The sequence below is a fragment of the Rhinopithecus roxellana genome, chromosome 8 (assembly GCF_007565055.1).
Source record: "Rhinopithecus roxellana isolate Shanxi Qingling chromosome 8, ASM756505v1, whole genome shotgun sequence".
Taxonomy (NCBI): domain Eukaryota; kingdom Metazoa; phylum Chordata; class Mammalia; order Primates; family Cercopithecidae; genus Rhinopithecus; species Rhinopithecus roxellana.
The window spans coordinates 47,618,551-47,630,915 of record NC_044556.1 but is presented as its reverse complement, the minus strand read 5'-3'; the positions used below and the strand labels follow the sequence as shown (position 1 = coordinate 47,630,915).

Genomic DNA, 12,365 nt, shown 5'->3' with positions numbered 1-12,365 from the left:
AAAACATTCTTCTCCCAAGGGCATGCTACAGCTATAAAGGCTCATAAGTCCCCTCTCTCCTTTCTTATTCACTGAGAAGCTTGTGCTCAAAATCACAGACCATCAGAACTTTGGCTGCTTGAAATCATATCAAGCAACAATGAAGCATCCCCCTCCTCCAATGAAGGACCTAAGCCACCTTGACACAAAAAACAGCAGTAATTTTCAACCCAGGTGCAAAACTTCAAGTAAGGGATTTCTGAACACAGCATTCCACCTCTATCTCAACTTCGTAGTTTCCAAGGAAACAAGACCCTGGATCCACTTCAAAGTCCCATCCTATGCCTACGCTTTCACACAACCCTGCTTTGCTTTGAGCCTATGAACACTACACTCCACTCTTCTCCCAAAATCAATGATAACTCCAATTTTCCTCTTGTTTGGTGAGCACCCTCCCACCACCCTGCCACCAGTTTCTCTGTTGTGTGTTCTCCCTCATCGTAACAAGTCAACAAACTTGGCTTAGGTAGACTAAGTAGTGGTCTTGGGCTAATTGGGATAGGTTGAGTTTTTACTTAGAATCAATAGAATTCATTTCAGCATTCCTACATTGTCAGAGGTTGTTTTGTTTTGTTTTTGAGACAGGGTCTCTGTCGCCCAGGCTGGAGTGCAGTGGTGTGATCATAACTCACCGCAGCCTGCAGCCTCAATCTCCCAGGCTCAAGCGATCCTCCCACCTCAGCCTCCCAAGTAGCTCAGACTACAGGTGCGCGCACCACCACATCCAGCTAATTTTTATAGTTTTTGTAGAGACAGGGTTTCACCATGTTGTCAGGATGGTCTCCAACTCCCAACAAACTTGCCCCCCTCGGGCTCCCAAACTGCTGGAATTACAAGCATGGGCCACTACACCCTGGCTGTTGGTAATTTCTAATCTTTTAAATTACTATAGGCCAGGCGCGGTGGCTTACACCTATAATCCCAGCACTTTGGGAGGCCGAGGCGGGTGGATAACCTGAGATCAGGAGTTCGAGACCAGCCTGATCAACATGGAGAAACCTCGTCTCTACTAAAACTACAAAATTAGGCGGACGTGGTGGCACAAGCCTGTTATCCAAGCTACTCGGGAGGCTGAGACAGGAGAATCACTTGAACCTAGGAGGCGGAGGTTGTGGTGAGCCGATATCATGCCATTGCACTCCAGCCTGGGCAACAGAGCAAGACTTCGTCTCAAAAAAAAATACTATAAATGCTGCATCAGCATCTTACTTCTTTGATATTAGTAGTGTTGAATAGTGACTAAAGGGAGACTCTGGAGTTGAAACCTGGTTTGGCACAGACTGTGTGACTCTGAGAAAGTTTCTTAACCTCTCTGTGATTCCTCCATGTCCCAATCTGTAAATGGACATACTTATACTACCTACTTGATAGGGTTTTGTGAGGATAAAATGAGTTAATACATGTAAAGTGTTTAAAACATTGTTGGCACCAAGAAAAAGTATGTAAGTGTTAGAAAAAATATGCATATATAGGCCGGGCATGGTGGCTCACGCCTGTAATCCTGGCACTTTGTGAGGCGAGGTGGGTGGATTGCCTGAGCTCAGGAGTTCGAGACCAGCCTGGGCAACACAGTGAAACCTTGTCTCTACTAAAATCCAAAAAATTAGTCAGGCATGGCAGTGTGCACCTGTAATCCCAGATACTCAGGAGACTGAGACAGGAGAATCGCTTGAGCTCAGGAGACTTAGGTTGCTGTGAGCCAAGATAGTGCCATTGCACTCCAGCCTGCATGACAGAGCAAGACTCAAAAAAAAAAAAGAAAAGAAAAGAAAGAAAGAAAAAATATATCTGGTGTTATAATGTATATTGGTTTTTGTCCAGAGAGGGTGCCGCCCTATACCCTGGGGGAAGGAATGCTGACATCATGAAGCTTCCATAAAAACCCAAGAGGAGGCCAGGCATGGTGGCTCACACCTACACTCCCAGCACTTTGGGAGGCCCAGGTGGGCAAATCACAAGATCAGGATTTCGAGACCAGCCTGGCCAATATGGTGAAACTCCATCTCAACTAAAAATACAAACATTAGTTGGCCATTGTGACTGGAGCCTGTAATCCCAGTTATTCGGGAGGCTGAGACAGGAGAATTATTTGAACCTAGGAGGTGGAGGTTGCATTGAGCCAAGATCGTGCCATTTTACTCCAGCCTGGGCAACAAGAGCAAAACTCCGTCTTAAAAAAAAAAAAAAAAAAAAAAAGTACTACGTAAGAATAATTTTTACATGCATAGAAATATACTTTTTCACAATAACACATAAAAGCAAAAAGAATAATTGTCTCAGACTGAGTAAGGAATACACATAAAATGGGATAATACTAAATAAGGAAAAGTTATCTCCAAATAAATTTGCATTAAAAACAAAATTTTAAGGAGGAAATGTCAGGGGACACAGTGCAGCCATGATTCTAAGTAACATGACATGAGCTGTGTATAAAGTGGGTTAATTTGGGATGGAGGGTGCAAAAGGTATCAGAAGGGAGCCATACCCAAAGCAGGAGGCCAAGTCTCGGAGACGAAGATGAGAGGACCGAGGATGAGAACAAGGGAACTACACACAGGAATGGACAGGAGGGGAACTGTTGACTTTATTGCACATAGAAGATTGCCTGAACCTGGATAGGGGGAAAAGCAGAAAGGGAGTTGTTGGGGCAAAATGTAATCCAAGATGACTCTGCACCTTCCTGCCTGAATGACTAGGAGAATGATGCCACCTTCACAGGAATAGACAGCCTGTGAAGAGGAGCTGCTGAAGAGAGTTCACTTCAGGCCACACTGGATCATAACCGTCATCTGGCAATGGCAAGTGGCCATGTACTTCAGGCAGCTGGGAGTGTGTATCTGGAGGCACATCTAGAGACCCAGCTGGCTTCTCTCATCTGCCCAGAGGAGCTGGAGAAAGCCCTGGGAGTCCCTGGGAAGAGCTTATGAAGAGGTGGCCCCAGCCGGACACAGTGGCTCACACCTATAATCCCAGCACATTGGGAGGGCCAAGCGGGAAGGTCACTTAAGTCCAGGAGTTTGAGACCATGGAGAAACCCCATCTCTACCAAAGATACAAAAATTAGCTGGGCATGGTGGTGCACACCTGTAGTCCCAGCTACTTGGGAAGCTAAAGCACAAGGATCGCTTGAACCCAGGAGGCAGAGGTTGCCATGAGCCGAGATCATGCCACTGCACTCAAGCCTGGGTGACGGAGTGAGACCCTGTCTCCAAAAAAAAAAAGAGATGTTCCCAAAGATGGGCCTCTAAAGAACATCTACTCCACTCAGGGATCTGATGGGGACAGGAGGTGAGAGAATAATTTTTTACTAAAATCAGGGAAAACATCATATGAGGAAATTGGACCAGATGATTTCTGGGTTCCTTCCAGCACTAATATGCTATGGTTCTATTAAACAGACATGAAAAATATGTTGCTAGATCCTCAGATTATTTGCGATTTGCAAATTTTCAGACAAATATTTTAGTAAAATTCAGGAGCATCATGGTGTATCAGGGAATGCCAAGTTATTTAAACTGCATAAATATCCATTTCTTTCTTTGTAAAATGGGGGCAATATTTACCTTTTGGGGGTTGTTTTGATACAACATGTTGTACTAGAAGGAAAATTCCAAGTTCTTTGACATGTCTGAACCTCAGTATCCTCCACTATAAAAACCATAACATTTACCTTTCAGGATTTGTTCTGAGGATTTGAAATGGTATGTCTATAGTATTTTGCATGCTGTGGGCTTTCAGTAACTGGGAATTTTTACTTTTTACTCTTTTATTTTAAAATTAATTTAAATCACAGAAAAGTATCTGACTTCAGATGCACAGTTCCTTTATATTCCTGTAGTAGGCAAAATTCTGCGATGGCTCCCGTGATTCCTGGCCCCTGGTACCTGTTGTTTAAATCCCCTCCCTTTAAATATGGGTAGAACCTGCCTGTACTTGCTGTTAATCGAGAAAACTTTGCAGATGTAGCTAAGATCCTTCATCAGTTGACTTTGAATTAGTAAAAAGGGAATCCCTGACTTAGGTAAGCCTTTTTTTTTTTTTTGAGACAGTCTTACTCTGTCGCCCAGGCTGGAGTGCAGTGGTATGATCCAGGGTCACCACAACCTATACCTCCTGGGTTCAAATGATCCTCCTGCCTCAACCTCCTGAGTAGCTGGGATTACAGGCACCTGCCACCATGCCTGGGTAATTTTTGTATTTTTAGTAGAGCTGGAGCTTCACCATGTTGGCCAGGCTGGTCTTGAACCTCAGGTGATTTACCTGCTACGATCTCCCAAAGTGCTGGGATTACAGGCGTGAGCCACTGCACTCGGCCCAGTGAGCTTTTTAAAAGAGGGTCAAGGCCTTCCCTGAATTAGATAAAATGGAAGCAACAAAGATACTCTTCTGCTGGCCATTAGAAGCAAATATCCATGCTGTGACCTGCCTGTGGAGAAGGGCAGCCTCTGAGGGCCTCAATTCTACACCTGCAAGAAACTGAATTCTGCCAACAACCTGGATGAGTTTGGAAGACCCCAGCCTTCATATGAAAATGCAGCCCAGTTCACACTTCGATTTTATCCCTGTGAGATTCTAATCAAAGACTCCCACTATGCCATGCCCAGACCTACAGAAACTGAGAGGCTAAATGAGTATTCTCCTAAGCCACTTAATTTGGCGTAATTTTTTACACATAAATAGAAAACTAAAACAGTTTTTTGCCTCCATTCAGAACATGGTTTTTGTTTATCTTCTCTCTCCCTGCTGTCTCTATGCTTGTCTAAGACCTCATTACTGGTTGCAGCAGCCTCCCCACTGGTTTCCGGTTTCCTGTACTCTCTTTCTTCTATGCATCCTGCACATTTCTTCAGAATAAAGACACAAAGGTCATAATAACCTTCCCAAAGTATTGCTCTTGACTTGCTCAAGAACCTATACCAACTCTCCCAGGCCAGTTCCATCAACTCTGATTTTTAGCTAGTTTCACAGCTCTCGATGACCCAGTCCTCCTTAAAGAGCCTGACTGGCTCTCCTGGTTTGTCTGATGACCAGACCTGTGACCGAAAACTCATTAGCGAAGTTAACTAGTCAGGAAAATCACTCCAGAGACTGCCTCCTGCAAAGCAAGTGTTCATTAATCTTGAGGGATTTTTAAAAAATAGGTTAGGAATAGTGGAGACTCAGTCCCAAACCTATGTGTTACCTCATCCACCCTAGGGACTTCTGGAGTTTTTGTTGTTGTTGCTGTTGCTGCTATTGTTATTAAGTTGATTGCTGTTTGCATTGATGAAGATTTTTTTAGACTATTTTTCAGAATTAACTACAATGTATTGAGAGTCTACTCAGTGCCAGGCAGTAGAACAGGTATTTTTAAATACATTATTTTCACCAAAAAAATATTCTTATAGGCTTTTTTTTTAAAGGCCAGTAATCCCACTGTTCATATAACCTTTGCTGTGGTTATGTGAACAGTGAACCACATAACATTGTGAACATTGTTTTTTTTAAGTGAACATTGATCATAAATTTAAACAGTACTGAAAGATATAAAGGAAAAAGCAAATTCTTCCCTCTGGCCCAAGGAAATTCTTCTCCTTAAGAGTAGCCACTATTGGCCAGGCGCATTGGTTCACGCCTGTAATCCCAGTACTTTGGGAGGCCGAGGTGGGTGGATCATGAGGTAGGAGTTCAAGATCAGCCTGGCCAAAATGGTGAAACCCCGTCTCTACTAAAAACTACAAAAATTAGCCAGGCATGGTGGCACACGCCTGTGGTTCCGGCTACTTGGGAGGCTGAGACAGAAGAATCGCTTGAACCCGGGAGGTGGAGATTGCAGTGAGCCATGATCATGTCACTGCACTCCAGCCTGGGTGACAGGGCGAGACTCCGTCTCAAAAAAAAAAAAAAGAAAAGAAAAGAGTAGCCACTATTGGCCAGGCACGGTGGCTCACTTGGGAGGCCAAGACAGGTAGATCACCCGAGGTCAGGAGTTTGAGACCAGCCTGGTCAACATGGTGAAACCCCGTCTCTACTAAAAATACAAAAAATTGGCCAGGCATGGAAGCATACATCTGTAATCCCAGTTACATGGGAAGCTGAGGCAGGAGAATCACTTGAACCTGGGAGGTGGAGGTTGCAGTGAGCTGAGATCGTGCCATGGCACTCCAGCGTGGGCAACAAGAGTAAGACTCCATCTCAAAAAAAAAAAAAAAAGAGTAGCCACTATTATTAGTTTTATTATGTGAAATCCCAGAAAACTGTTTTACTTAATATCAGTGCATACATATCAATACGCACATGTCCATTTTTATTTCCACCAAAAAGGATCCTAACACGTTATTGCCACATGCTAGTAGATATGTAAGTAGTTTCCAGATATTTACTATTAAAAATAATAATTTTCCCCTGGGATTTGAAAAGAAGTGAGAGGATCACTTGAGGCCAGGAGTTTAAGACCAGCCTTGGTACCATAGCATCTCTACAAAAAAACTTAAAAATTAACTCAACGTGGTGATGCCTCCCTGTAGTTCTAGCTACTGGGAAGGCTGAGGTGGGAGGATCACTTGAGCCAAGGAGTTTGAGGTTCCAGTGAGCTATGATCTGGCCACTGTACTCCAGCCTAGGTGACAGACCAAGACCTTATCTCTAAAAAATAATAATATTCCTCTTTACTGAAATATTCCAGCTAATATATGAAAGAAGAGTGACAGAATATCATTATTTTGCAATTGATAATGAATTAATTGATCTAAGCATTGAGAATCAATCACTGCTGTTACACAAAAAAAGAAGCAGCTAGACATTACATGTCTCCTTATAGAAAAGAAATAGTACCACCTATGAAGTAGTCATGTCATGGGGTAAAAAAGTAAACCTAAATCTAATCAAGCCTCTAAGTACCAATTTACATAAAATAGAGGACGGAGGATCATGATAACCTACATCCTGGAGACAACTCTCTAAAGAGCACATATTGGGTTCCACTGATCCACCCATCATTCCATGGAAGCACAGTTGTAAAGAAAGGCAAACTATAATGAGAAGGCCACCTGCAGCACACAGAGGCAGGTGACCATGGCAGTTGTTGTCAACCTGGTTGGCCTGACAAAGCCATTTCCACTTTAAGGGAAGCCCTGTTGCAGGGAACAAACACATACTTTTGAGGCTCAGGGTACCATGTGCTCCAGGGAGTGCTTCATAGGCATAAACCATGTGGCCTCTGAGACTTTAACTCTTCTGGTTTTAGTACCACACAGCTCCTTTCTGTTCCCATAGTCAGGTCAGCCTAGGAGCTCATTGGGTTCTTTAAAGTCAATTTACACATTCGAGCCTAGTCCTGCCAAGATCTGGCTCTGTCTACCCGTCTAACCTCTTGATGCTGCTCTGTCCTCCTTGCCCTGTAACCGCCACCTGTACTAGACTTCCTGCAGTTCTTCCTATCTACCTGAGCATGATCTTTTCCACTCTCTCCAGGCCTTTGCCCATGCCATCCACTGCCTGGTACACCCTTCCTATCCTTGTCAAGTGTCATCCTAAAGGTCCTTTCCTCAGGGAGGCCTTCCCTACACCCACCAACGTGAAGTGAAGTTAGGACTCCCTCCATTACACTCTCTGTATCTATACCTCTACAGTTGTAATACTTGTCACACTTTCTCATAGTCACGGGATTAATATGTCTTCTCTTCTAGTCACTGGAGGTCCAGGAAGGCAGAAGCCACTCCTGTTCAATTTTCTGTCCTCACTACCTAGCAGATTACCTGCCATCTTCACAGATACTCAATAAATTCTTGAATGAAAGAACAAATGATATCACACCTAACAATGCTTAGGAGTCAGAGAGAAGAAAATGGTCCTAGAATGCTGTTCTTACAGAATTTAATAATGTTCATAGATAATTAATATTTAAAACATTAGTAGATACAGATTTTCAATCACACATATTAAATGAATTATTAAACCTAGTCCCCTCGGTTACATGGACAGTCTCTCACTTAAGGGTCAATTTCTGAAACCCAAACAGAGCTGCCCTTCAGGCCTACTACAGAATTATTGATAAGCAATATTACGAGCTATGACAGTGTCCTTCTGGTCCTTTTTTTTTTTTTTTTTTAGATAGTGTTTTCCTTTGTCACCCAGGCTGGAGTGCAGTGGCAGCAGCCTCCATCTCCCAGGTTCAAGGGATTCTCCTGCCTCAGCCTCCTGAGTAGCTGGGACTATAGGCGCCCACCACCATGCCAATTTTTGTATTTTTAGTGGAGGTGGGGTTTCACCATGTTAGCCAGGCTGGTCTTGAACTCCTGACCTCAAATGATCCACCCACCTGGGATTACAGGTGTGAGCCACTGCGTGCGGCCAACAGAACCTATCTTAACAAGTGGCTGTAGGCTGGGCACAGTGGCTCACGCTTGTAATCCCAGCACTTCAGGAGGCCGAGGCAGGCGGATCACGAGGTCAGCAGATCGAGACCATCCTGCTAAGTAAGTGTAAGGTAAACTCTTAGCTTACTGCTAAGTAAGTTTAAGGTAAACAGTTAAGTGCTCAGTAAGGGGAAGCAATCATTATTTTAACAATTATTGTTATTAACCTCAACATAAGCAAATGCTTAAAGATGTCTGAGCAGGAGAAATGATCAAAGAGGTTCTTGAGGACTAATCTCACCAATTACTTCTCCTCCAGAGTTAAAATATCAAATCTATCACCTCTTCCCCCTTCCTCACTCTGTAACATCCTTCCCAGTGATCATCATCCCCAGGAGGAGCCCAAAACCAGCAACTAAGGCTCTCTCTTGTCAGTGAAAGGATTCCAGCTGGTGAGCCCCACCACTGTGGGGACAAACTCAATTGAGTTGAGCTATGACCTCTGGGATGGAGGCTCACAGCCACCTAATTCCACCCTCAATGTACTCAGCCACCACTACCCAGGATTTACATCCAGGGTGCACTCTGAAGAGAATAAAACCAGTGATATTTCTTTTCAATTCTAAAGCATAGATATTTCCCCCTAAAACACAGGGAAGGGTCCAGGTTTTCAGAATGACCCTGTTTCTCAAGTCCCTTAGCTGCTAACCTAGGAGCTTATCCTCTGGAGAGTTTCTGAAGAAAGGCTTCTCTTTGCCTCAGTTTCCTTATCTGTAAAATGGGTGATAATAACGGTACTATTTCCTGAGGTCCTGGTGAGAATTAGATGAGTCAATATGTATAAAGGGCCTAGAACACTACCTGGCACATAGTAAGTGCTCCGTAGGTGTTAGCTTAACTTAATTATGAACTTTAGTTCTTCCATCTTATTTGTACTGCTTTCTATTTGTGATCATATATTTTTCAATTACTAAGTATTAACAGTGGCCTTGTAAGAGACTATTTCAGCCCTAGTGCACCTTTGGGGCAGCAGTTTGGCTGGTGGCTTATAAATAGTCATCCCCCAGATCAGAGGCACCCATGCTTTTCTATAGACCCTGTGTAAGTTGTATCTGTTAATTTCATTCATTGAGAAATATATACTGTAGATAAAAGAATCCAGCAAAGCCTTTAAATTAATTGGTAACTTTATTAATAACAATAGCATCTACACACATTTGAAAACACTCATGTAGGAGACAGTTAAGATTTATTCAGCCTGTGATAATGTCTAGAGCTCATTTGGATTCATCAGACCACTGCTATCAACTCCAAAAACCCTTAGCCAAAAACAGAGTTGAATCACTCATCAAACCATCAGTGTCTTCCTTGGCAGAATCAAGGGTTGGACAGAAAGACTAAATATTCTGTACCTCCACAAAATAAAACTAAAATGCAATTGTCCTGCATCTGAGAATACAAGGGTGGACAGTATGAGCTGCATGACTGTGAACCAATGAGGCTTCCCTTGGCCTCATTTGTAAAAAGGAGATTAACCCTGTAGTCCTGCCTATCTTGCATGGCCTCCTGAAAAGCAAATGAGGTGGTGACTGTCAATTAAAAGCTCCTCTCCTTTTAAGAGGGGAACACCAAGAGGGGAGAGTAAGAAAATAAGGAAAAGGCTCTTTCCAGTGACCAATACGCTGAATTTGATGAAAATCCAAAAGAGGTTATGCTAAACTGGGAAGCATAAGGGTGGATCTACCATTGCCACCTCCTCTTTGATGCAAAAAAAATCTTAACACGGCCCCCTCCCAGCTGTTGCACTGAGGTGACTAAGGATACATTTGAGGAAGTAGCTCCAAAAACATTTCCATTTTCACCGTGCCTTCACATACATCTAATGGAAATGAACAGCACCCATCATCCATCCACGAAAGCGATTAAGAAAAGGATGGGATGGAAAAACTAACCCAACAATATTACATCAATACGTAGTATTTAAGTAAGTGTCCATAATGTGCCAGGCTGAAGATGCACGGGAAAACCACACCAGCCGGTCTGTCAAGGGCTTGAGAATACCATAAACAAGAAAACAGACGAACCAATTTCAGACAGCTGCTAGAAGGAAGATAAAATGAGACAGGCAAGTATGAGTGGCGCGAATTCCTTAGTGGATGACGTAGGTCTCTGAGAGGTGACTTTTGAGCCCGTATCTACACGGTAAGTGCCTCGCAGTGACCTGGGGCCGTAGCCTTACCATTTAAAGCAGAGACCATTAAATGCGATAATTATCAACAAAACGAGAAATAGGAATTTCAAAGTCTCAAAGTGAACGACGGAAACTGAAATCTACAAATTGGAAAGAGGCGCAGAATTTGAATATTCATGTCGCCCAATCAGGAAAAGGCTGGGACTCGGCTGCGCGGGCTTCGTCCAAACTACACAGAACGGCTGGTATCCACAGGAGACCCCATCGCACGGCAGAACTGGTGACCGGACACAAAAGGTGCTGCCAAGCGTCAGTCATACAGAGCTGTCACGCAGTGTTTGCGGAACCTGGGCTGAATTGTGTCCTGGAGTTCTCTTAAATAACAGCCGAACTCAGCCACTTCGTTTTAGAATGAAACAGACCCAAGAAGCCACCAGGGCGCCAGTGTGGGGCGCGAGTGGGGGCGGGTAAAGAGGCGGATTCCCAACATCCTAATTGAGAACCGACTCCTGGGAAAGCTAAGCAGCACAATGAGTGAAGACACGCTCTAGATTGAAAAGCAAATCCAATCATGCACCAGGGACCTCAAGTTCCAAATGGTTAAAAAGCTATGTGTGCCACTTCCCATGACCTTTACACTAAAATAACTTACTTTATGAGAAGAAACTAAGGGAGTAAGTGAACAAGCTCTTTTCTACTGATTAGGTGGGTGGCTCTGAAAAGAGCCTTTGGAGTCAAGCAGCCGGCGACTCGAGCGAGCGAGCGCCAGGTCCCGGCAGGGACTCACTTGGAGCTGGTGTACTTGGTGACAGCCTTGGTGCCCTCGGACACGGCGTGCTTGGCCAGCTCGCCGGGCAGCAGCAGGCGCACGGCCGTCTGGATCTCGCGGGACGTGATGGTGGAGCGCTTGTTGTAGTGCGCCAGGCGGGACGCCTCTCCCGCGATGCGCTCGAAAATGTCGTTGACGAAGGAGTTCATTATGCCCATGGCCTTGGACGAGATGCCGGTGTCGGGGTGGACCTGCTTCAGCACCTTGTACACGTAGATGGAGTAGCTCTCCTTGCGGCTGCGCTTGCGCTTCTTGCCGTCTTTCTTCTGGGCTTTGGTGACGGCTTTCTTGGAGCCCTTTTTAGGAGCCGGAGCGGATTTTGCCGGTTCAGGCATGGTAAGACACAGTACAAACGCGGCTTAGCCAAGAAAAGAAGTAAGAGAATGGGCGGGCCTGATTCTTTTATAACCACCTTATGCAAATTAGGGCTCCGAAAGTCATTCATTTCCATTGGTCCGTGTGCGGACCTTGCGTTTTCAGCAATGCGTACGCAACAACACCGACTCTTGACTTGATTGGCCGGTTCTGAAGCCATATTAGGACCAATGAAAAACTCGTTCTAGACCCCACCCCTAGGAAAGCTTATAAAGGCTTTCCTCTTGGTTCTCTTTCAAGCTTATTTTGTAGCGAGGTTCTGAGCATTTTCTGTGTTTAACCTTGATTTCAGTCATGTCTGGTCGTGGCAAACAAGGAGGCAAGGCTCGCGCCAAGGCCAAGTCGCGCTCGTCCCGCGCTGGCCTCCAGTTCCCGGTAGGGCGAGTGCACCGCTTGCTACGCAAGGCAACTACGCGGAGCGGGTGGGGGCTGGCGCGCCGTCTACATGGCGGCGGTCCTCGAGTACCTGACCGCCGAGATCCTGGAGCTGGCGGGCAACGCGGCTCGGGACAACAAGAAGACGCGCATCATCCCTCGTCACCTCCAGCTGGCCATCCGCAACGACGAGGAACTGAACAAGCTGCTGGGCAAAGTC

The 12,365-nt window shown here is 44.8% G+C and overlaps 1 protein-coding gene and 1 pseudogene across 1 annotated transcript; one reads left to right on the top strand and one right to left on the bottom strand.

Annotated features, from left to right (window-relative positions):
* Positions 1-9,544: 9,544 nt before the first annotated feature.
* LOC104681099 (histone H2B type 2-E) lies at positions 9,545-11,779 on the bottom strand. Its single transcript, XM_010387299.2, has one exon. The coding sequence runs from the start codon at positions 11,728-11,730 to the stop codon at positions 11,350-11,352; it is 381 nt and encodes a 126-aa protein (XP_010385601.1). The 5' UTR covers positions 11,731-11,779; the 3' UTR covers positions 9,545-11,349.
* A 247-nt stretch (positions 11,780-12,026) lies between these two features.
* Positions 12,027-12,365, top strand: part of LOC115898983 — an 18,353-nt pseudogene continuing 18,014 nt past the window's right edge.